The following is a 26151-nucleotide window of genomic DNA, read 5'->3' on the forward strand; positions in this document are numbered from 1 at the left end:
TTACAGTAACATTTGTGTCGTGTCAGCATGCAAATAAACAAGTCTGGACCAGACAAACCAGTGATTGACAACATATTCACCAGCATTTTACTAAACCTGCACTCCTGGATCCATTTGAATTGTTTTTGCACCCTTGATTTTCATTTGCCATTTTTATTTACTACATTACTCAGTCTAACAGACAAATCGGAATGAGAGTAACAGACCAGACTCAGTGATGGACTGGCAGTGTCAATGATATGGCAGTAAGTCCCACTGAATACATGGATGATTAGTATGGCTGAAGGGGTCCTTGTCGGTGCAGGTACTACAGAGATGTACCCTAAACGAAGTCAAATTACAGAAATGTACCATAGATCGATGCTCATGATGTTGATCACTGGATTGTCTGGTCCAGACTCGAATATTTACAGATGCCGCCATATAGCTGGAATATTGCTGAGTGCAGCTTAAAACTTAACTCACTCACTCACAAAATATTTGTAACTGTATATGCTCGTTTCTGATATAACACAATTAAATGCATCTAATACAGCAGTATGACAGTTCAAATCAAGAAAACAGCACAATGCGGAATGGGGTACGTTTCTGCATTCTGATTTTGGCTGGGGTACATTTTCTATAAACAGAAATGCACCTGGGGTACAACAAGTACCTGTGCCGGCAACGACCCTTCAGCATTATTATGATGAGGGGCGGTGGGGTAGCCTAGTGGTTAAAGCGTTTGCTCGTCACACCGAAGACCCAGGTTTGATTCCCCACATGGGTACGTGTGTAGCCCATTTCTGGTGTCCCCCACCGTGATATTGCTGAAATATTGCTAAAAGTAGAGTAAAACCAAATTCACTCACTCACTCATTAGTATGATGAAACACAACCAGTCTTTCAGAGCCTGAATATGTGATTCAGTATTTACCACATTTACCTTGTTTACAATGATGTGATGGGGCGCCTGGGTGTGTGGGTGTTCCTCTGTTCTTTTTCCAGGTTTCTTCACAAGCTTTGTATTGCACTGTGGGTGAAATTCTGGAAGGGAATATTGGGGCACCTGTACTTTCAGCTGTTCCCTTGTTTGTTTCCATGAGTATGTAACAGTTTAAACATGAAGTGGAAATTGAAGTATTACTCTTAAAAATGTATAGAGTGTTGAAAATATGTTTAGCATGAAGTGGACATTGAAGTTATACCTTATTTGACAATGTATCAATGTATGGAAAAATATGTATAACATGAATGGGAAAAAAAAGGAACAAAACAAATGATGTGATGGGGACCAACTGGTACACACACAGACAGAATGTATTGATTAATTTGTGAGGGCTTCATGTGGGAATAGAGATACTTCTCCCTCCTCCAACTTGCTTATGTGTGTGACTTTATGTTAGTTATGGACTTGTGTGTAAGTGTAAATTTGGTCTGATCGCTATATGGCTGAAATAAGGCCAATGCAACGTAAAACCTTCACTCACTCACCATAGATAATCTTGTTTCCTCTCTAAATAATTATTTTGTTTAAATTGGTATTTTTGAAGATATTGTCAGTGTTATTGTGTATTAATACTTGTCAGTATTTTTAGTTTTAACTTGGCAAATAAGGTATTTAAATAGCAAAGTGTAATTCATTTTAATATATTTGTGTTGCTACCAAGAATGAAGTATTGATGAATGTTGTTGTCTCCTTCCAGACTGGAGCAGCCTTATCGTTGGGAAAGTATCACCATGGTTACAGAATGATTCCAAAATAGATACCGTGAGAAAGAATTCTGATGCAGTAAGTCATTTATCAAGCTTTTATATAAAGCCGACAATTGATTGTTCTAGCCAAAACTGGGCATATTTCTGGTGATTTTGATAATTTTTCCTTAACCTGACTCATGATCTTTTGCTTATCTCCTTCTTCTATGCGAATGTTAGTGGAACACTTGAATCCCTTGTAGTTCCCTAAAGCGGACGTAAAAGTTCACTCACCCACGAGTTACCTCCCTTTTCCCACGTAAACAGTCATGTGACCAGCCATACTTGTCACTCTCTCCTTCATCAGGTGCTTTGCCAAGTACGTTGCAGGGGCAGTCGTCTGTTGCTGGGTCTAAGAAGAGGTCTTCGCAACGACCTCGCAGAGTAAGAAGAAGATGTCTTCATCGTCTGCGACACAGAAGAAGTCATCTTCAACTAGATCCTCGTTGAAATCAACTCGTCCCAGTAAGACAACACATCAGAGGTCGTTTAATGAAGAGATTGTGCTTCCTGACGAAGCAGACGTTTTTGCTGACCCTCCGATACTTCTACCTGAAGTACCTATTAGATCTGCTAGAATGGTGACGCAGTCGACCTCCACGACGACACAATCGTCTCCTGCAACTACGACAGCTGCTCAGCTGTTTGACGTCGGTCATCAGAGACAACATCAGCGAAGTAGACACACACAACACCTCAGCGTTCACGAACGCTTCATCCACACCACATCAGTTCCAGCCTACAGCGCAGAACTTCGATCCAGGTGACTTTATGAGGCAGTTTACTACGGAGATGATGGCCATGATGGAGCATTGGTTCGCCGAAGAAGCAGCAGCACGGCAGAACCCCACAATGGCAGACAATGTTCACAAACCCTCGGACCTTCGCGAACCTGAAAGATCTACATCTATGCCTCACAGGTCTACTACAACTAAAGACAACGTTCACGAACGTCTACAAACGTCCACATTCGCTAAGATCCTAACACTCTGATGACTCAATTAGCCCCGACCCCTTGGGGAGGAGTTCACCCGAGCACTGGCTCCGGGAGCGCTCAGACCCTGGGTTCCACAGCTGTCTCGAGTCTCGGCTTTTGTTCAGCATCGTTTCCCGGCGCAGGGGATAAGGGCTTTACCCTTCAACCCCTTAGCGCCTTGGCCAAAGGGCCGTTGAGTGTGCCAGGGGTACTGGTTGCCTCGGCGACTCGTGGCCTCCTTAGCGATGGTAAGTCAGGTCTTGACCGGATGCTTCTGCTGATGAGTTGTCAGGTGCACTGAGCTCGGTCGCTCTGTCACTACATGGCCATCTCGGGTTCCGGGACCGAGCTTAGGGCTCGACTAGGGGGCATGGGGAGTCAAATGCGTCAGCGCTTGTGCATCCCTTGTCATTCTCATTGTCCTCATCAGTGGCGGACTCAGAGGTATCCTCCTTGCGAGGATAGTTATGCTTCTGAGGATCGTGACATAGAGGCGATGGAAGATGATGAGGAGATGGAAGATGCCTTTGAGGAAAAGTTCTCCTTTACGTCTTCACTGAGGCAGGTACGCGATGGGATCGCTACTGTCCTGCCTCAGGTGGCGGTCCCTGAGTCCTGTCCGGATCCCTCGGATTTCAGCTTGCCTGGGGATGCTTTTGCTCCCTGCAAGGCTCCTGGGATGCGTGTTTGCGTATTTTGCTGCCTCTTATTACGGAAATTGTTAATCCACTCCTTATGGGCACACGGGCTAGGTTTGACTTATCAGACCTGAGTAGCCGTTATGTCATGGGGGAGGAGGATATATTTGAACCCCCAGCGGTTGACGAGTGTGTGTTCACATCAGGGTCACCCTGGGGGTTTGTCCACTCCAACATTCACCTCTACCAAACAGGGTCGGCGCCTACCGCCCTTGCCGGCTAATGGCTCTACACTGTGGGCAGCTTACCGTTCTTTTGAAGAACAATGCCGCAATGCTGCCCAGCAGTTGCGTATTGCGGTTCATTCAGCATACCTCTCCACTATGCAGCGGGAGCTGGTGAGCCAGGGTCGAGTCCCGATGATATCTTGTCTGTGACTCTCACACGGCTCGTGACTGCATACATTGCTGTGCGAGCCAGCTTATGTCTTCTGTTATGGGCATGCGCAGGTTGTGGATGTCGGTTTCCCGGTATTCCCCAGCCACTCATCAAGCCTTACTTTCACTCCCCTTTAGGTTGGGTGCTACCTTGTTCCCAGGGGTTCTGAAAGTTATCCGTGAGGCAGCGGAGGCGGTCAGTCAGTTTAAGGATTCAAAGCCTTTACTCGAGCACCCCTCCACTTCCCGCCCTAAGCCCTCGGTGATTCCTCCCCCTCTTCCCACCCACCTGCTTCAGGTAGGGGGTCTGTTCAATGGCTAAATATCCCTCGATTACCTCAGGTGTCCCCGGCTCTGGTCGGCATTCAGTCGGCAGAGCAGACAGGAGAAGATTCGTATCCACCTGGCGGCCATGCCCAGTCGGTTCCCGGGTACGACAAGTTTCCTACCATGGGGGTTCACTGTCTATTGCCTCACATCCCTGTCGGCGGCCGGCTTTCCCTCTTCCTGCCGGAATGGGAGAAAACCACCTCAAATCCCTGGGTCCTGTCCACACTCAGGGAGGGCCACTTGCCACAGTGGAAGCGGGACCCCCCTTCTTTCTCAGGAGTTCGGCACACCCAGGTGCCGGCCTCCCGGGAGAAGGCAGACGTTCTCCGCGCCAAGGTCCAGTCCCTGCTGGACAAGGCAGCCATCGAGGTGGTTCCAAGGGGCCAAGAAAGCATGGGGTTTTGTTCCACATATTTCCTGGTTACCAAAAAGGACGGAGGGTTCAGACCCATTCTGACTCTCAAAGGGCTTAACAATCTTATACAGGTACCGTCCTTTAAGATGGAGACACTATGTTCAGTCGAGGCAAGGGATTGGCTCACGTCAATCGACCTCAAAGACGCGTACCTTCACGTTCCTATTCATCCCGATTTCAAGCAGTACCTTCGGTTCTCTCTTCGACGGAAATGCTACCAGTTTCGTGTGCTCCCCTTCGGCATATCCACTGCGCCAAGGGTGTTCACCAAACTCATGCCAGTTCCAGCCCACATGGCCAGGTCACAGGCTCGGCTGTTGCCACCAGTACCTGGATGACTGGCTTCTCAGAGCTCTCGCCCAGCAGTTCAGTCGGGATACCACTCACGCAGTGATGGATATCCTGATCAAACTGGGCTGGATTATCAACCTCAAGAAATCAGACCTGGTTCCAACATGGGATCTAGTTTTCTTGGGTGCGAGATTCAATACAGAGCAGGGTATTGTCTCCCTGTCTCAAGACCGCATCGTCAAAGTTCACAGGACTGTTACTCAGTTTCTTGCATCCCCCGTGGTGTCAGCCCGGACATGGCTCCGGTTGCTAGGCACCATGACAGTGACAGTGGATGTGGTTTGGCGTGCGCATCTGAGGATGAGGCTGATACAGCAGGCTTTGCGCCAGCTGTGGTCACGCTCGGACAGTCTCGAGGCTCAGGTCGTGCTGCCAGAGTGGTTGATTCCTCACTTGCGGTGGTGGACAGAAGTCGGGAACTTTTCCAGGGGGATCCCTCTGGAGTTACCGACGCCAACACTCTCAGTTCAGACGGACGCCTCCCTCACAGGGTGGGGGGCATGTTCTCGGTGACCGGACAGTCTCGGGCCTGTGGTCGTAGCACAAGGTCAGTCTACACAGATTCCCATTCAGAGGTCAACACTTCCAATGGAGCGTCCTACCGTTTGGAATATCGTCGGCTCCGGGGTTATTCACACGAGTGACCAAGCCCATCGTCACCTATCTACATCGTCGAGGTCTACACAGTGCCTTTTATCTGGACGACGGGATACAGGTTCATCAAGAAGCCAGTCAACTCAGAGTTGGAACCAAAACAAGATCTTCAGTTCCTGGGAATAAGATTTATCACAACACAGAATCGAATTGTGGTCCCAGAAGATCGTTGGGTCAAGATACAAGCCATGATTCCTCAAGCAGTCATCTCTCTGTTACCACTATGAACATGGCAGTGTCTACTCGGTCTACTAACCTCAGCGCAGGACTTGACTCACACAGGAAGACTACAGCTACATCTGTTGCAGCATTTCCTGGCAAAACTTCTGGATCCCGCCTGGACCTGATCTCGCTACTAGACAATCTCAAGATGTACCTGCTATGGTGGACTCACAGGTTGAATGTCTGCAGAGGGACCTATTTTCACGAGCCGGTCTTCGACACACGCATTTACGTAGATGCATCACTACAAGGATGGGGAGCGCATCTCGACAACAAAGTAGCATCAGGGAAGTGGTTGAAACAAGAACATATTCACATCAATCTGCTGGTAATGAAAGCTGTGATCAACACCTTACAACATTGGTTGAGCTCACTGATCAACAGAATGCTGATGATTCACACGGACAACTCAACAGTGGCATTCTCCATAAATCGGGAGGGATCAACGAGATTACCAAGCCTACTTCAGCTCACCTTCCAGTTCAAAATCGCGGAGGAAGCAAACATCTGGTTAAGGGCGTGTCAGATTCTGGGAGCAAAGAACGTACCAGTAGACGCTCTATCTCGTCCACTTCATCCGTCACCTACGGAATGGATGCTCCACCCAGAGGCATTTCGGCTCATCATAATGGAAATAGGATCTCCCTGCATAGACCTGTTCACCACAAGGTTCAACAAACAACTACAGACATTCGTCTCACCAGTACCAGATCCTCAGGCCTGGACTACAGACGCACTGAGCATGTCATGGGAAGGACTAAACACATACGCGTTTCCGCCTCCGATTCTACTACCGAAAGTACTATTGAAGATCAAATAGACCCAAGAGCTACAACTGACTTTGGTCGCACCCTATTGGTCAGTGAGAGTCTGGTTCCTAGATCTAGTACAAGAACTCCGAAGTCCAACCCTCAAATTACCAGAATGGCGGAACCTCCTCATACATCCGCACACCAAGCAAGTCCACGGGAACCCACTAATGTTCCAGCTACGCGTATGGACTGTATCAAAACTGAGGATACTCCGCCAGAGCAGTGAAAGCAGTAACTTTAGCGCTTCACAGATCAACTCGTAACTTGTAAAACGACAAATGGCTGAAATTTGAGCAATATGCAAGCCGGAAAGGCTTCACAGCAATGAAAGCAAATCATCCTCAAGTGGCGGAATATCTATGTCACCTTAGATATACAAGGCATTTGAAAGGTTCGACATTATCTACATACCTGGCAGCTATTAGTACAGTTGTCACTATGAAGTCAGGCATCAAACTGACGAAAGTGCCAGAACTACTTGCTCTGCTACGCTCTTTTAAACTGGAAGACCAGCAAAAGAAATTCAGAGCACCAGCCTGGGATCTGAACGTAATTCTACGACATCTCATGAGTGTTGCCTACGAACCTCTTCGAGCTACTCACACAAAAATCTCTGTTCCTCCTTGCCTTAGCTACGGCAGCTTGAATGTCAGAGATACATGCGCTGGACTTTGGACGAACTAGATTCGACACCGTGCTGCAGTACATCTAGGACTTAGATGGGACTTTATTGCAAAGAATCAGTTGCCTGGCCAACCAGATAGACAGTTCCACGTCCCAGTGCTATCTACAATCCTCGGACCAGAGGACACCCAGGACCTATCCTTGTCTCCTGTCAGAGCCCTGAAAATATATCTTCAAAAGACTAAAACAAGGAGAAGAAAATTCAAGCGCCTATTCATCCCCTTGTCAACGGAGACATCTGTAGAAGTCTCAAGAACGACAATATCGTTTTGGATGAGAGCCGTACTGAGGGCCTACAAAGCAGCAGGATTAGAACCTCCAAGAGCTTCAAACCCACATGAAGTCAGAGCACTAGCATCTACACTCGCTCTGCACAGAAACTGCTCAATATCATCAATAATGGAGGGCTGCTTTTGGATGTCGGATACGGTGTTTGCCAACCACTACCTCAGAGACATATCCACCGAAGACGTCTCCGGCATTCACCAGTTTGGGCCACTTGTTGTAGCACAGCGACTAACAGTTCCACAAAGGCGCTGAGTTGGAAATCTCACCCTTTACCCTTACGTTGACTTTTTGATAACTTTTACTCTGGAGAAGTTTTAGTTTGAAAGTCCATGCGCACCGTCTAGACTAGACTAGCATGAGTGATTAAGACTTTGTACGGGTAACGATCTTACCTGTACATTAAGGGGTCACAACTCATTTATGATAAAGATCTTTTAATCTATAGGTTGTTATAGATAACTAGTAAAAAGAAGATTCTAGCATATCTAAAATCCACATGAATCTATAAGATTCACTTGTCTGAGAGAGAAGTATGACAAGATTGTGGTCCCCCCGAAAGTTTATAATGGAAGTTGGAAGAATAGGATCTAGGAAGTGCCGTTACACAGTTCCCATGGAAGGGATACAGAATGTATCTAAGGACAGCTGATGAATTCACGAAGTGGCTTGACCCACCTCCAATCCGTGGGATTCTATAAGCAAAAGATCATGAGTCAGGATAAGGAAAAATATGTAATTTTTAAAGTAAATTTGATATTTTATACTTATCCTGACTCATGAGGTCAAGCCCTCCCAACCTCCCCACTGAAGACACTTGAGGTTTCACAGTAAATCCAGGTGCATGGGCTAAATTCAGGATAGAGTGGCAAGTATTGCTGGTCACATGACTGTTTGCGCAGGAAAAGGGAGCTAACTCATGGGTGAGTGAACTTTTACGTCAACTTTAGGGAACTACAAAGGATTCAAGTTTTCCACTAACATTCGCATAGAAGAAGGATATAAGCAAAAGATCATGAGTCAGGATAAGTATAAAATATCAATTTTACTTAAAAAATTACATTTTCTTAAATTGTGAGTCTTTGAACATGAAGATCCAGTTTAGAATTGGTTTTAAAACAACCCATGCTAGTTGTACAGACGCCACCATATAGCTGGAATAATGCTGAGTGCAGCATTAAACAACCAACAGAACAATCAATCTAGTCATCTCCCATTGCATCCTTTGCAAGAACTGACAAACTGTGGAAACGTCACTGTCTGGTGATCCACTAGTCTTGGCCATCACAATTTGTTGTGCAGAGTTACATCTCTCGACCGAGGCAAAAACTTCCTTTATGTTTTGAAGCCTGATTTGCCCTGTTTATGTGTCTTTGTGTCGTCAACACCATACCAGGGGCTGTAGGGTAGCCTAGTGGTTAAAGCGTTTGCTCGTCATGCCAATGACCCGGGTTCGATTCCCCACATGGGTACAGTGTGTGTAGCCCATTTCTGGTGTCCCCGGCTGTGATATTGCTGAAATATTGCTGAAAGCTGCATAAAACTAAACTCACATACACAACACCATGCCATCACTTGTTGGTTTCACCTGTGGTGAATGTACCCCAGGCCAACATTACTTTAGGTCTTCATCCCATATGAAGCTGCCATGCTGTGACATAACCGAACTGCCATTAAAAACATCTCCCTTAAAAACCCGACTGACTCCTTCTATTTCCAGGCTCTGAGGCAGGAGCTGAAGTATGCTGCTCATCTGGGGATGCCGGCCATTATGGTGCCGCTGAAGAGTCGAAACATTCTCAACCTGGCCCGCTGCCTCAACGAACACATGCTCTGCAGCTACTTCCAGCAGGTACTACAACTCCGTAGTATAGGCATCACAGGAGCCATACAGTCCGTTTGAGTCAGAAACGGACCGATGAATTGCAAATTTTATCATTGTACAAAATTGCCACATAAATATAAATAGTACACATTATTATCATTTACTAATACCCAACAGCTTTCTTATATTTGAAAATTTTCCGGACTCCACCAAAAAAGTTCTTTAAGAAACTATCATTAAAATTTTGACACAGTTCACTATTTGTTATGAGGGAGGAGTGCAGAGAAAGGGACAGCCAGGTGTTAGAGAAGCATGTGCACAAGTGCCCACCAAGTTATTGATTCATTAGCCTGTGCTGTGCCGTCTCCATCCTTTCTCGCACACCTGGCGAAATTTTCAAATATAAGAAAGCTGTTGGGTATTAGTAAATGATAAACATGTGTACTGTTATATTTGTGTGGCAATTTTGTACAATGATAAAATTTGCAACTTATCGGTCCATTTCTGACTCAAACGGACTGTAGGTTATGGTATAGAACTAACAGGGCCCTTTGAATACGACGTCAGTTAAACAAGCACTGATGAAGGAAGAGTTGAAGTCATGATCAGCTTTGGTAGAGGGCATCATTAAGAATGAGATCTTTTGTAATGGAGTTGTGTTTACGATATTTTGAAAAATGAAATCCAGTACCAATTTTTGGAGACAGTATTGTGAATTGTCAAAATTGCTATCAGCTGTAATTCATGAAGGAAACATAAAAAAATATAAAATTATGAAAAAACTCATTGGTGACAGTAGGACATCTGAGATGAAGGATGAATGATCGGGATTTATGATGTTATTTTTACAAGTTTACTGAGACTTGACACTGCAGTCTTCAACTTCAACAGTGTCGTTATACTGTGTGTATATTTACACTACTTTGTATGGATATCTGTTGTGAAATAGGAGCATCATTGTAGCATTTGGTAAAAGCAACTATTTTACAGAAACAAGGGATGAATCCATATGAATTACATTGACTTGATCAAGTTGTTGTCATGGTAGTATAATAATGTATTGTCCATGTTGTAGCAGTTCTGGATGCAGGTGCCCCTGGTGGCTCCGTGGGACCAGCGAGATGATGTGATCGAAGGACTTGATGGTGGAGATTCCCCCACTGAAGATACATGGGAATGGTATGATACCTTAATAGCCTGTGATCATCGAGTAGGCTGAAAGACATCCTGTTACCCCTGTGACCATAGAGTAGGCTGAAAGATGCCTTGTTACCTGTGTGACCATAGATTAGGCTGAAAGATGCCTTGTTACCTGTGTGACCTTAGATTAGGCTGAAAGATGCCTTGTTACCTGTGTGACCATAGATTAGGCTGAAAGATGCCTTGTTACCTGTGTGACCATAGATTAGGCTGAAAGATGCCTAATTACCTGTGTGACCATAGATTAGGCTGAAAGACACCCTGTTCCCCCTGTAACCTTGGAGTAGGCCATATGACACCTTGTTACCACTGTTACCTCAGAGTAGTCCATTAGACACCTTGTTACCACTGTAACCTTAGGGTAGGCTGTAAGACACCTTGTTACCCTGTAACCTCAGTAGTCCATATGACACCTTGTTACCACTGTAACCTTAGGGTAGGCTGTAAGACACCTTGTTACCACTGTAACATTAGAGTAGGCCAAAGGACACCTTGTTACCCCTGTAACCTTAGGGTAGGCTGTAAGGCACCTTGTTACACCTGTAACCTTAGGGTAGGCTGTAAGACGCCTTGTTACGACTGTAACCTTAGGGTAGGCTGTAAGACACCTTGTTACACCTGTAGCCTCAGAGTAGGCTGTAAGACACCTTGTTGCCCCTGTAACCGTAGGGTAGGCTGTACGACACCTTGTTGCCCCTTTAACTTTAGGGTAGGCTGTAAGACACCTTTTTGCCCCTGTAACCTTAGGGTAGGCTGTAAGACACCTTGTTACACCTGTAACCTCAGGGAAGGCTGTTAGACACCTTGTTACACCTGTAGCCTTGGGTAGGCTGTAAGACGCCTTGTTACACCTGTAGCCTTAGGGTAGGCTGTAAGACACCTTGTTACCACTGTAACCTTAGGGTAGGCCAAAGGACACCTTGTTACCCCTGTAACCTTAGGGTAGGCTGTAAGACACCTTGTTACACCTGTAACCTTAGGGTAGGCTGTAAGACACCTTGTTACACATGTAACCTTAGGGTAGGCTGTAAGACGCCTTGTTATGACTGTAACCTTAGGGTAGGCTGTATGACGCCTTGTTACACCTGTAGCCTCAGAGTAGGCTGTAAGACACCTTGTTGCCCCTTTAACCTTAGGGTAGGCTGTCAGACACCTTGTTACACCTTTAACCTTAGGGTAGGCTGTAAGACACCTTGTTGCCCCTTTAACCTTAGGGTAGGCTGTAAGACACCTTGTTACCCCTGTAACCCAAGTGTAGGCTGTAAGAGGCGTTGTTACACCTGTAACCTTAGGGTAGGCTGTAAGACACCTTGTTACACCTGTAGCCTTAGGGTAGGCTGTAAGAGGCCTTGTTACTACTGTAACCTTAGGGTAGGCTGTAAGACACCTTGTTACCACTGTAACCTTATGGTAGGCTGTAAGACACCTTGTTGCCCCTGTAACTTTAAGGTAGGCTGTGAGACACCTTGTTACACCTGTAATCTTAGGGTAGGCTGTCAGACACCTTGTTACACCTGTAGCCTTAGGGTAGGCTGTAAGACGCCTTGTTACACCTGTAGCCTAAGGGTAGGCTGTAAGACACCTTGTTACACCTGTAGCCTTAGGGTAGGCTGTAAGAAGCCGTGTTACGACTGTAACCTTAGGGTAGGCTGTAAGACACTTTGTCACACCTGTGGCCTTAGTGTAGGCTGTAAGACACCTTGTTGCCCCTGTAATCTTAGGGTAGGCTTTAAGACACCTTGTTACACCTGTAACCTTAGGGTAGGCTTTAAGACACCTTGTTACACCTGTAACCTTAGGGTAGGCTGTAAGACACCTTGTTACACCTGTAACCTTAGGGTAGGCTGTATGACACCTTGTTACACCTGTAACCTTAGGGTAGGCTGTATGACGCCTTGTTACACCTGTAACCTTAGGGTAGGCTGTATGACACCTTGTTACCCTTGTAACCTTAGGGTAGGCTGTAAGACACCTTGTTACCCTTGTAACCTTAGAGTAGGCTGTATGACACCTTGTTACACCTGTAACCTTAGGGTAGGCTGTATGACACCTTGTTACCCTTGTAACCTTAGGGTAGGCTGTAAGACACCTTGTTACCCTTGTAACCTAGAGTAGGCTGTATGACACCTTGTTACACCTGTAACCTTAGGGTAGGCTGTATGACACCTTGTTACCCTTGTAACCTTAGGGTAGGCTGTTAGACATCCTGTTACCCCTGTAACCTTAGGGTAGGCTGTAAGACACCTTGTTACACCTGTAACCTTAGGGTAGGCTGTATGACACCTTGTTACACCTGTAACCTTAGGGTAGGCTGTATGACACCTTGTTACCCCTGTAACCTTAGGGTAGGCTGTAAGACATCCTGTTACCCCTGTAACCTTAGGGTAGGCTGTAAGACACCTTGTTACCCCTGTAACCTTAGGGTAGGCTGTAAGACACCTTGTTACACCTGTAACCTTAGGGTAGGCTGTAAGATGCCTTGTTACACCTGCTACCAGAGTGTGTGGCAAGACACCATTTTGCCCCTTCCAAGACATAGTGACATCCTTTGCAATTCTTCACTTTCCAATTAGCCTCCTTAGGGCTATTACTTTGGAAGATAAATCCATGTCATCACCAGCTGTTTACATCTACAGGTGGCATCTGTTTCGCACACTGTGTGACTGCAACAAGAGACTGGGCATTTGTCTGGAGATGACCGCTGATCTACCCAGTGAGAGTGTCCTTGAGAGGTGGCTGTCCGAACCCATCAAAACAGTCAGCATGTCCACAAACCTGTTCCTCACCAACAAGAAAGGCTATCCAGTTCTGTCAAAGGCTCATCAGTCCTTCCTAAGGAGGCTGTTCAGGGTACAGTGACACAAACAACTTAACAACCTCAGGGTCTCATTTCTTTCTTGATACAGCTGAAGGGGCGGTGGGGTAGTCTAGTGGTTAAAGCGTTGGCTCGTCATGCTGAAGACCCGGGTTCGAATCCCCACATGGGTACAATGAGTGAAGCCCATTTCTGGTGTCCCCCACCGTGATATTGCTGGAATATTGCTAAGAGCGGGGTAAAACCAAACTCAATCAGTCAGTCAGTTGATACAGCTGAAGGAGTTTTCAGAGATGATGTGCTGGCCAAACCAGAAGCAGTTTACCCAAGACAATCATATCTTATAAATAGCCAGCTGTTTGACCTTGGACAGGGCAGGGTGGGATGGTTGTGTAGTTTTGTAGACAAGTAGCCTATAGGTTACCCTTCTTTAATGTAAGGAAATGCAATTAATTCAAATCAGCTGTGGTACTCAGATAATAACCAGTGTGTAAAGATATCACAACCCTTCCACAGGAACCTACTCATGAGTCAATCTGTTTCAAGGCCTCTAAGTTCCTTCTATGCAAAGTTAGGTAGCCACTTCCAAATGTAAACAATAAAGGCCATGCGATGATAATTATGTGGATATTTTAGGTGTCCTGTCGTTTTTTGATGCCATGGCATATACGTCCATAATCAGTACCATTTAATAAATATTTTTGCTCTGCATGGTTATCTTTTGTTAAAATGTAAGTAAAAACAAGTCTTAGAGAAGTCTGATTGACTTCAGAGCCTCATGATACTACATTTAGATTAGGTGGGCAAAGTTTCCTTGGAATAAAAGTATACGGTGTGATTATAGAGAAATTGCAGGGAATACAGATATTCGCAGGAAGATTCACATTTTTCTTCTGCACAGTAGGGGCGGTAGGGTAGCCTAATGGTTAAAGCGTTGGCTCGTCACGCCGGGTTTGATTCCCCACATGGGCACCATTTCTGGTGTCCCCCGTCGTGATATTGCTGGAATATTGCTAGAGCGACGTAAAACCCAACTCACTCACTCACTCTTCTGCACAGTATGCCATCCCCTATAGATTTTTGAATCATTGTGTATGACCTTGGTTTGTATGTTTGCAGTTGGATGTACAGCTGATTCTGACAGGCGTGGACCGACACCCAGACAAGGGCATCCGGGCGTACCAGCAATATCTGGACCATCTCTGGCAGGTCAGGACTCTTCATGTACCTTGTACCATGTGTCATGTACCATGCCATACCATGTTTTGTACCATGGTGTGGTCTTGTACCACTGTTTTGTATCTGTATCATGGTGAGGTGTTATCTTGGTGAATTCCTTATGATGGTGAGGTGTTTTGGTATTGTACCAAGTTGAGGTGTTCGTACATCATACCTCAATGGGGGCGGTGGGGTAGACTATTGATTAAGTGTTCGCTCGTCACGCCGAAGACCGGGTTCGATTCCCAACATGGGAACACTGTGTGAAGCCCATTTCTGGTGTCCCCCGCTGTGTAATTGCTGGAATATTGCTAAAAGCGACAATTAACTCACTCACTCACTCACTCACTCACTCATACCTCAATGTGGTACAAAACATGGTAAAACATCTCAACAAAGTACAAAAGTTGTTTAGTACTATAGTGAGCTGTCCATATTATGTTTGATGCACAGTTTAGTTAGAATTGTTATCCCCCGAAAAACGGGGTTTTTTGGGGTGTGGGTGTGTGTGTGTGTTTGTGTGTGTTTGTGTGTGTTTGTGTTATTAAAATGGACTCCGTCCGTCCGTCCGTGCACATTTGTCTTTTCCGGCGCAGAACTCTAAATCGTTCAATATTTCTTCACCAAACTTGGCACATAGATAGATCTGGTGGTGTACTGGTGCTTTTTGGTAGTTTTGGAATTCTGAATAAAATAGTTTTGGCGTTTCCATGGCAACAAGTTTGACTTAGCCTTAAATTGGTGGTAGTGCTCTTTTCCGGAGTTGAACTCTAAAATCGTTCACTATTTCTTCACCAAACTTGGCACATAGATTGGTCTGGTGGTGTACTGGTTCCTTTTTAGTAGTTTTGGAATTCTGCATAAAATATTTTTGGCATTTCCATGGCAACAAGTTTGACTTAAACAGAAATTAGTGGTAGTGCAACTTTTCCGGAGCAAAACTTTAAAACCGTTCAATGTTTCTTCACCAAACTTGGCACATACATAGATCTGGTGGTGTACTGGTGCCTTTTGGTAGTTTTGGATTTCTGAATAAAATATTTTTGGCATTTCCATGGCAACAAGTTTGACATAGACTGAAATTGGTGATAGTGCTCCTTTCTGGAGCAGAACTTTAAAAACCTTTCAATACTCTCCTTCCACTTTTCTATATACACCCCTAAATATTTGACAAAATCATAACTCGTAGACATAATCATGAAGAGTATTTTGCCATTGAGGGGGATATTGATGACTTTGTCTTCTTGTTTAATTTGAACTGGAATACAAAAAGTGTGCTCTTGATAGTGATTAGAGAGTAATAAGTTCATTTCCTTTTGTGTCCAGTAGAAGCAGTGAGGGCTTAGTTGGGCCTGGGTCATCTTGTGGTTCCTGTCCCCCCAAAGTATTATAATAATAAATATCAGCATGATTCAGTTGCTGATGAACCTGATGGCTTTGTTTATGTCCAGAACCAGACTCCCCCAGATGCTATCAGCCAGTTCGCCAGGGGATACGAGGACTACCTCCAGTCTCCACTACAGGTAAGTTGGAACATGAGAAACACTCTTGGCAGAGCATCACGAAGGAACCATCCTTCTATTTCTGAAAATCTGTGAAGATCTGGGTTAGAATTGATCTTCAGCTAGTCATGCTTGTCGTAAGAGGTAACTAAAGGGTGGTCAGCCACGCTGACTTGGTTGACATATGTCATTGTATCCCAACTGCGTAGATCGATGGTCCTGATGTTGATCACAGGATTGGCTGGTCCAGAATTACTTATTTACAGACTGATGCCATATAGCTGGAATATTGCTGAGGGCGGCGTTAAACAACAAACCATCTTCTGAATCGAAAAGGGAGTGAAAATCTCCCAGTATTCCATGTTTGCTGTTGGTGACATGACATAAAGAGAACTAGTTTTGTCTGGGCCCTGTAGGCTGCCATGACATGTCAGATGTTTCATTATGATACGATATCTGTTTTTACTGTGATGATCTGAGGGCACCGTCATTATTAACCTTTCTCATCATCCGTGTTGATGCTTCTATATTCTTGGTACACATAAACTCTGTTTCCAGATCACAGAAGTAAGGTTTATCAACCAGTTCTCTATGTACAATATAAATCTTCTATCGAGACCTGCCAATGTCTTAACAAAAAGGGGTATTGTAAGATCGTAAGTATAGATCAGGGCTTTCAGAAGTGGAAGCGCCCGCTTTAATTAATGCTTTGTCAGGAAATGTTCATGTGAGGTGTTTACGTCAGGACAGTCGCACATCAGTCATAAAACTCCCATACTTTAACGCAGACTTGCGACTGTGATCGCTTTGATGAACGGGACTCTGATGCGTTATTTATACACTGTCTTGATGTACCTGGATTGTGCCTGATTTCTGGAATCAGGAATATATTCACCCATATTTTCACTTATTTGCAGCCACTGATGGACAACCTGGAATCTCAGACATACGAAATTTTTGAGAAGGACCCAATAAAATACTCACAATATCAAAAGGTAAACCATTTACTGTACATGCCATGCTCTTGTTCTGTAAGTCGCTTTCCTGTGAATAAGTGCAAAATTGCTGATGTACAATATTCAATTGAGCCCTATGTGCCTGATAGCCATCAATCACTTGATCGCCACCACGATTCAGCTACCGCCTCCGTGGTGTAGTGGTTAGAGTGTCCGCCCTGAGCGTCATACCAAAAGACGTTAAAATATGGTACTTGTTGGTCCCTGCCTGGCGCTCGGTATTAATGGGTACAACAAGGACTGGTCGCTTCGGAGTCAGTATAATGTGTCTGAGTGAGGTATTCATTCTTCACTGCGGCATGGTATCTCAGTGGGCTAGCACTATAAAACCAGCTTAAGTCTGGGCTAGTACAAGCAGCCGCACATACACATACACACGCATGCACGTCGTCATATGAGCGAAATATTCTCAAGCACGACGTTAAACCCAATTCCCCACCACCACTACTGTAAGCGTATTATATTTGGCGCGCAGGTTTTATTTTCGGCTTTTCGGCAAGCAAAACATTTTAAGCGAAAATTTATACACAGCGAATAAACCTGTCATTCATTCAGTCTATGCGCTCGCCCTGAGTTGTTACCATAACACATCAAGTTTGAAGACAGAAATCTCTACGGAATCTTAAAATGGCGACTGATAGTAGCATAAAGAATCATACTTAACTGTCGCTGTAATGGATTTCCCAAAACATAATTAAATAATGAGCCAAATCCCATCGCGAATTAGCGAAAACAGCAATGTGTGTTGTGGCGCCATGGAAATTGGTCACATGACAGATGGTTTGATACAAAACAGATTACCATGAAGCGACTTCGGAAAGAAATAATACAGCAGTATTTTATTTATTCATTAAGATTTTATTTACCAGTACATCATGAAGCGAATAGTCACTTAACACTCAATCATCTCATTCACAACAACCCGGCTTGTTTGAAATCACAAAGAGCTTCATATACAGTAGAAGTTAATTAGATCAGATCGTCAGAATTGAACATAAGACTGATGTGTTTTTCATCTCTTCCGTGAGTAAACGGATTACTGTGTACTAGTATATCGCACAGATAGGGATTTCCTGTGAGTAAGCAATAAACGCCGCCTGACAGGTTAAGCCACTCTGTTTGTTTTCACTGCTATTAGTGGCGGCCAAAGAGACAGCTGGCAGTTCCGGCAATTACTGATTAGCGAATAATTGACCGCGCGATGTAGTCTAAACTGTCAATTCCGCGAAAATTGCACCACGCGAAAATAAGTACGTTGACAGTATCTTATGTTTGACTCATAGCATATGAATATGATTTATGTGAACATTAACTTACACCAATTATGTTTTCCATTTACAGTATGGACAAAATTGCTTATGAGATCAAACATTGGATTGTCACGTTCAGGCTTGATTATCTACAGAGGTCTGTCATATGGCTGGAAATTTTTAAACTTATCCTATCTCACGGTATGTGCCCATTCATCCGGATTCGCAGAAATTCCTCCGTTTCGTGTTCCAAGGGATCCATTATCACTGGACCGTCCTGCCTTTTGGAATTTCCACGGCCCTGTGGCTATTTACCAGGATCACCAAGCCGATCACCAAGTTTCTTCATCTCCACGGGGTCGTGTTCGAAAGTTACATAGACGACTGCATTCAGGCACAGATAGACCCAGTCGTTCTTCTACGTCAGTTGGAGTTCAGTATGAAGCTTCTTTGGCAACTAGGTTGGTTGTTAAACGCTGCGAAGTCGGAACTAACACTGACCCAGACCCTTCAATTCATCGGGGCAACTTTCGACATGCACCAGGGCCTGATTTTCGTCCCCCAAGACAGATGGCTGAAAATTCAACGGTTATTTCCGTTAGCACTGTCGCAGGCCAGGACCTTACGACAGTGGCAGGAACTTTGGGGCCTCTTGACATCGGCACAGGCATTGACACAGCGGACACAATTGCAACCATGTCCGTTGCAGCGATTCCTGCGTCCATATCTCGTCTCAGAGAATCTCAAGGAGTTGATTCGTCTTACCAAACCCTTACGTCCTTTTCTTCAGTGGTGGCTTGTAGAACAGAACGTTTGCGCCAGAGTTTGTTTGATGCCCTTCATTCCAACGCACTGCTTGTTCGTCGACGCATCGCTCGGGGGGCTCACTTCATCATCAGACAGCCAGGCTGTGGTTGTCCGCAGAATAGGACTTGCACATCAACGAACTCGAGTTCTTGGCGGTTCTTCTCGCCATTCGACATTGGGCGACGGAACTTCGGGGGTCCTCCCTGCTGATTCAGACAGACAACTCCACGGGCGTCTGATACATCAACCATCTCAGGTCGACAGGTTCGGCAAACCTTCTTCAGTTGGTGTTTCGGTTCTTCCATCTGATCGACTCCCTCGCCATCGATGCTCCAGCCAGACACATTCCCGGAGTCAAAAATGTCATCGCAGATGCGGTGTCCTGCTCCGATCGGCCATCTCCCATGGAGTGGCAATTGAACCCACAGATCTTTCTGGAACTGATCTTCCTGTTATCAAGGCCCAAGTCGACCTATTCTCCAGGCAGTTCAACCATCAACTCCTGCAGTTTGTCTCGACGATACCAGACCAACTAGCATGGGATCTTGACGCTCTGGCGATTTCGTAGGAGGGGCTCAACGCTTACACCTTTCCCCCTCTGGCTCTTCTACCCAGAGTCATCCATAAACTCCGGGTGACCAGACAGATTCTACTGCTTTTGGTCGCACCTTACTGGCCAGTCAGGAGTTGGTTTGTCGATATCGCACAGCTCGCAGACCTAAACCCAGTTCCTCTTCCCGATCGGGACTACCTAATGTTACACCCTCACTCGGATCGGCATCATACCTTCGCACCCTGTCTCTGCACGTTTGGCGCATCTGCAGAAGTCCTTAATTGCCAAGGGGTATTCTCGGAGAGTGGCTATGGCCATCACTTCTGCTCATCGGACTTCCACCCGCTCACTTTATGATGAGAAGTAGAAATGTTTTGAGAGATATTGCACGTTGTCCAGAGGCATTACATCTCCCGTTTCTACTTCAGCCTCAAATCGTCGCTGAGTTTCTTTAGCATTTGCGTTCGTCTAAGAAGCTCAAGAGTTCCACTTTGGCCACTTACCTTGCTGCAATCAACTCGGTCCTGGCTACCACCACAGGCTCTAAGGTCTCGACGGTTCCAGAGCTTCAGTATTTGCTCCGGTCTTTCAAGTTGGCCGATCAGTCTAAGAAGTTTAGACATCCTGCATGGGATTTATCTGTGGTGCTGCGTCATTTGGCCTCGGCGGACTATGAACCCCTAGCTCAGAAGGACTTTGAGAAGATCTCCTTCAAGACCTTCTTCCTTGTGGCCTAGGCTACAGCTGCTCGGATTTCTGAACTCCACGCTTTGGACGTTAACAGAGTCCAGTTCGAACGGAAGAAGCATGGCAAAGTCTTCCTTGGTCTCCGTTGGGATTTTGTAGCGAAGAATCAGTTGCCCGGGACAACCCGATCGTACTTTTACCATCCCACCATTGTCCACAATCCTGGGCCGCATGACAATGAAGACCTGTTAGGGCTTTGAAGATTTTTCTTGCTGCTTCTAAAGATCACCTCCATCTCCGCAAGCGCCTCTTCATTCCGTTGTCCTCAGCATCCAGGGTGGAAGTGTCTCGCAACACATTATCCTTCTGCATGAGAGCCACCATCCTACGGGCTTACACCTTCGCTGGATTACCGGACCCGACAGCTTCCAATCCACACGCGTTAGCGTCTACAATGGCTCTGCATAGTAACTGCTCTCTCCACACCATTATGGAAAGATGCTTCTGGTGATCCAACTCGGTCTTCTCCTCGCACTACCTTCCGGACCTCTCAGTCAAGGATGTCCAAGGCCTGTACCAGTTCGGCCCCTTTGTTCTCGCACAATAGCTGTCTACAGCCCACCAACTTGATGTCTGCCTTATGTTTTGATTGCTTATGGGTTAGAACTACTTCACTTAGTATCTCCGTGTCTTAGTATAAAACTACCACCTCGGTGGTTGGATGAATCTGGAGCTCGATTCTGTATCACGATGTGGAAGGGTTCGACATTTCACGTTTCCTGACCTCTACTTTTCGAAGCAATTACGTCAGTGAAGTGTGTCACTCCCGAATTCCAGTGGATTTCGTTGCGTCCTGACTCCAAAGTTGCCAGGCTCATCCTTTGACTAAGCTTATGTAAATGAGTGAGGGTCAATTTGATGTTGACTGGAACTGAACGTTAAAACTGCGAGTTTTCCGAGTTGTGCTTCTCTTTGACCCGCCCCTGGTCGGTGTCTGTGGGGGTCTTCTCGAAGCAGGGGCTGGCCCGATTATTGTCTATGACTTTAATTTAAGGGGTACCTTCAAAATCGTGGCGAAGTGACATCCTTTCTCGCTGAGCAACGTCCTTCTTCGGAGGTTGCGGCCGAACACCACATCACTCGGGAGCACCCATCTCCCTGGGAGACATTGTGCTTAGTAAGCCAAGGAGTTCAGAGGAACTTGTCTCAAGCATAGGAGTTGTGCTAATCGTAACAGGCCTCCCTTGTGCGTCGCTATCTACGGTTGTTACCAGTCTACACAGTTCTACTGTCTGCACTGACAAGACACAGGGTATCTGCGCCCCGACGTCCGACCGTGGGATAAGTGCATACCGTGAGATAAGATAAGTTTTAAAATTTGGAAATTTTAAATATAAATTGTATATTTATATACTTATCCTATCTCACGCTACGGATTCCCGCCCATCTTCCCCGCTATGCAGATTCTCCAAGATGGGCAGATGGACAATAGATGCCAAGGGAAAAAAGTTTACATCGTTCCACTCAGTGTGGAATCAAGAGAGAAGTGCATACCATGAGATAGGATAAGTATATAACTATACAATTTATATTTAAAATTTCCAATATTATTGGGGTGGCATGAAACCAACCTTTGTTCAGTTCCACAAAACCAAGTCTTAGCGCTACGATTAATCAAATTTTCTGTTTAAAATATGGGACATAGGGAATAGCCCAGCATGTCATTAACTAGCAGTTGTTAATGGTCCGTGGAGAGCCTATAAATATGCTGCTGTTTCAGGATAGTGATGGTGGTAGGTGCAGGACGAGGTCCGCTGGTCCGGGCAGCCATTGCAGCAGCATCACAGGCCGACAGGAAGATCAAGAAGCTGTATGCCGTGGAGAAAAATCCCAACGCTGTTGTTACGTGAGTAGGCTTTTGTTGACTTGCTTGTTGTTGTTACCAAGTATGGATGTCAACATATCACCTATTGTACCTAGTGTTGTCATGAGTTACTGATTATATGAAAATACAAATACGATTTTCTATCAGAAAATGCACATACAAGCAGAGGAGATGAGATATTAATCCTCTGGTACTTGGTAAATTTCGGGCTACACGAAGTATGTGAGCAAGACTACCAGTTGTCACACTTCCATTTCTTGTGGAAGCTGCCGTGGCAGAGTAGGTTAAGCCATTGACTTTGTGTGCTGGCGATTAGGTGCCTGACTCTGAGAGTATGGGACTTAACCAAACAAAAGTACTACAGTCAGTAAGAGTTCCAATCGTAACCCCCGCTTGAAATGTTAAAGTGTAAATTGGAGTTGTAGTGAAAATATAAATGAAAGGTTAGGGTTAGGGAAGGTTAGTGTTGGTTTGCATCTGAGAGGATACAAACTCAGTAATACTAATGATAAAAAAACGGGGATTACGGGGCAGAAATCTTTCCCTAGAGTCTGTACTTTACTATGTTCCCAAATATAACATAGGTTACATCCTACTAGTGTGTATCTGTGATACAATGGATGAGTCCATCAAACACACCTGCCCATGATATAAAACACATTATGAAGACATTTTACATTATGTAGAAAGTACATCTAGACTATCATTGGCACGCAATACAAGTTGCTGATCCAATTAGCACCTAGACAAAAACACAAACGCACATACAGTAAAATATATCTTGTACACATACACTCGGCACACAGAACACAAATGAAGCCAATTAGCACCTAGACAAAAACACAAACGCACATACAGTAAAATATATCTTGTACACATACACTCGGCACACAGAAACACAAATGAAGCCAATTAGCACCTAGACAAAAACACAAACGCACATACAGTAAAATATATCTTGTACACATACACTCGGCACACAGAACACAAATGCAGCCAATTAGCACCTAGACAAAAACACAAACGCTACATACAGTAAAATATATCTTGTACACATACACTCGGCACACAGAACACAAATGAAGCCAATTAGCACCTAGACAAAAACACAAACGCACATACAGTTAAATATATCTTGTACACATACACTCAGCACACAGCACACAGAACACAAATGAAGCCAATTAGCACCTAGACAAAAACAACACAAATGAAGCCGCACATACAGTAAAATATATCTTGTACACATACACTCGGCACACAGAAACACAAATGAAGCCAATTAGCACCTAGACAAAAACACAAACGCACATACAGTAAAATATATCTTGTACACATACACTCGGCACACAGAAACACAAATGAAGCCAATTAGCACCTAGACAAAAACACAAGCACATACAGTAAAATATATCTTGTACACATACACTCGGCACACAGAAACACAAATGAAGCCAATTAGCACCTAGACAAAAACACAAACGCACATACAGTAAAATATATCTTGTACACATACACTCGGCACACAGAACACAAATGAAGCCAATTAGCACCTAGACAAAAACACAAACGCACATACAGTAAAATATATCTTGTACACATACACTCGGCACACAGAACACAAATGAAGCCAATTAGCACCTAGACAAAAACACAAACGCACATACAGTAAAATATATCTTGTACACATACACTCGGCACACAGAAACACAAATGAAGCCAATTAGCACCTAGACAAAAACACAAACGCACATACAGTAAAATATATCTTGTACACATACACTCGGCACACAGAACACAAATGAAGCCAATTAGCACCTAGACAAAAACACAAACGCACATACAGTAAAATATACAGTCGGCACACTGGAACACAAATAGCCAATTAGCACCTAGACAAAGAGACACAAGCGCACATACACAAACTATATCTTTGTACATACATTCACACACACAACACAAATGAAGCCAATTAGCACCTAGACAAAAACACAAACGCACATACAGTAAAATATATCTTGTACACATACACTCGGCACACAGAAACACAAATGAAGCCAATTAGCACCTAGACAAAAACACAAACGCACATACAGTAAAATATATCTTGTACACATACACTCGGCACACAGAAACACAAATGAGCCGATTAGCACCTAGACAAAAACACAAACGCACATACAGTAAAATATATCTTGTTCACATACATCCTCCTCACACAAACACATTTATATACAAAACTGTCAAATTCTGTCAATGAGATATATGTATTTCCTACAGTCATTTGTATATCACACTCACTGAGAACAACACAATGATAACTTTGACTTCTAAAGTTCAAATTTCACTGATCTTGTCGCTTCCCCTGTGCAGAAAGAAGTGTGAGTAGAAGGAGCAGTGGTGAGAACAAAGGATTAAATTAGGCCACTCACCAATCAGGGAAGACACCTGAGCTTCCCCTTTGATTGACCAAACAAAGATGCCCTGTCTACACTATTTTCCAGTGGACAGACTCCATAGGCAGAACCGTTAAAGCGTTTGCTTCATCAAGTCAAAGGCCCAGGTTTGATTCCCCACATGGGCACATTGTGTGAAGCCCATTTCTGGTGTCCCCCGCTGTGATATTGCTGGAATATTGCTAAAAGCGGCGTCAAAGTAAACTCACTCACTCACTCATAGGCAGAACCAAACAAAAGACTAGAGCTTTACTGATAATGCTAACCTAACAACAACTTAAATATCCTACACAGACTGAAATGAGAAATAATATATAATACATTTATAGAGAGCCTTATATCCACCTCAAAGATGCTCAATGGTGCTAAGAACAATTTATGCGCTGAGCTCAGACATTATTTCCCTGGTTAACCCAAACTGCCTGTGTGGCACCTAGTCATATCCCACTAGGTACCACCCATTCACTGCTGGGTGAACAGAAGCAGTTTTGGACAAATTCACTTGCCTAAGGTGATACCACATGCGTCACATGCATCGTGGGGCAGAACTGAAGTCCTAGAAATTCTTACAAGTCAAGCTTAGAAACACAGTCACCCATCCAAGGACTCTCCGTGACCAACTTAGCGTAACTTCAGCTGATTTGTGACCTGGATAGCCTTGCCCAAAATGATCTTAGCGTTACGATGATCGCAATCCTATGTTAAAGTATGCTCTATGCATAGGACCACACAAAACCACAAGACCAACGTTGTTTATACTGTTTTGTACATGCCTGTGTTGATTAAACATTTTGAGAAAATTATTTTATGGTAAATTTCATTGGACAAAAAGTTTGTTGTCATGTTGATGCTTTACATCTAGGAGCGGTGGGGTAGCCTTGTGGTTAAAACATTGGCTTGTCACGCCCAAGACCCGGGCTCGATTCCCCACATGGGTACAATGTGTAAAGCCCATTTCTGGTGTCCGACAGCGTGATATTGCTGGAATATTGCTAAAAGCTGTGTAAAACCAAACTCACTCACTCACTCACCCTTCCACTCACTCACTCACTCACCCTTCCACTCACTCACTCACTCACCCAGTTAAGGTCCGGGTTAGAATGAGCCTTCAGTAACCCATGCTTGTTGTAAGAGGCCACTAACGGGATCGGGTGGTCAGGCCTGCTGACTTGGTTCCCATGTCGTCGGTTCCCATTTGCGCAGATTGATGCTCATGCTGTTGATCACTGGATTGTCTGGTCCAGACTCGATTATTTACAGACCGCCGCCATATAACTGGAATATTGCTGAGTGCGGCGTAAAACTAAACTCACTCACTCACTCACTCACTCACTCACTCACTCACTCACTCACTCACTCACTCACTCACTCACTCACTCACTCACTCACTCACTCACTC

At 44.8% G+C, this 26151-nt stretch overlaps 1 protein-coding gene across 1 annotated transcript in view; it reads left to right on the forward strand.

Annotated features, from left to right (window-relative positions):
* LOC124266338 (protein arginine N-methyltransferase 5-like) overlaps positions 1 to 26151 on the forward strand; it is a 36931-nt gene that overhangs the window by 654 nt on the left and 10126 nt on the right. The window contains exons 3-11 of the mRNA XM_046701140.1: positions 1686 to 1771; positions 9259 to 9390; positions 10439 to 10542; positions 13200 to 13413; positions 14498 to 14587; positions 16048 to 16119; positions 17016 to 17093; positions 18594 to 19735; positions 22192 to 22317. Of these exons, the coding sequence (XP_046557096.1) occupies positions 1686 to 1771; positions 9259 to 9390; positions 10439 to 10542; positions 13200 to 13413; positions 14498 to 14587; positions 16048 to 16119; positions 17016 to 17093; positions 18594 to 19735; positions 22192 to 22317 (2044 nt within the window). The remainder of the gene's footprint in view (positions 1 to 1685; positions 1772 to 9258; positions 9391 to 10438; positions 10543 to 13199; positions 13414 to 14497; positions 14588 to 16047; positions 16120 to 17015; positions 17094 to 18593; positions 19736 to 22191; positions 22318 to 26151) is intronic.

Source organism: Haliotis rubra, unplaced genomic scaffold (genome assembly GCF_003918875.1).
Source record: "Haliotis rubra isolate DU_JTF1 unplaced genomic scaffold, ASM391887v1 Scf125, whole genome shotgun sequence".
NCBI classification, from domain to species: Eukaryota; Metazoa; Mollusca; class Gastropoda; order Lepetellida; family Haliotidae; genus Haliotis; species Haliotis rubra.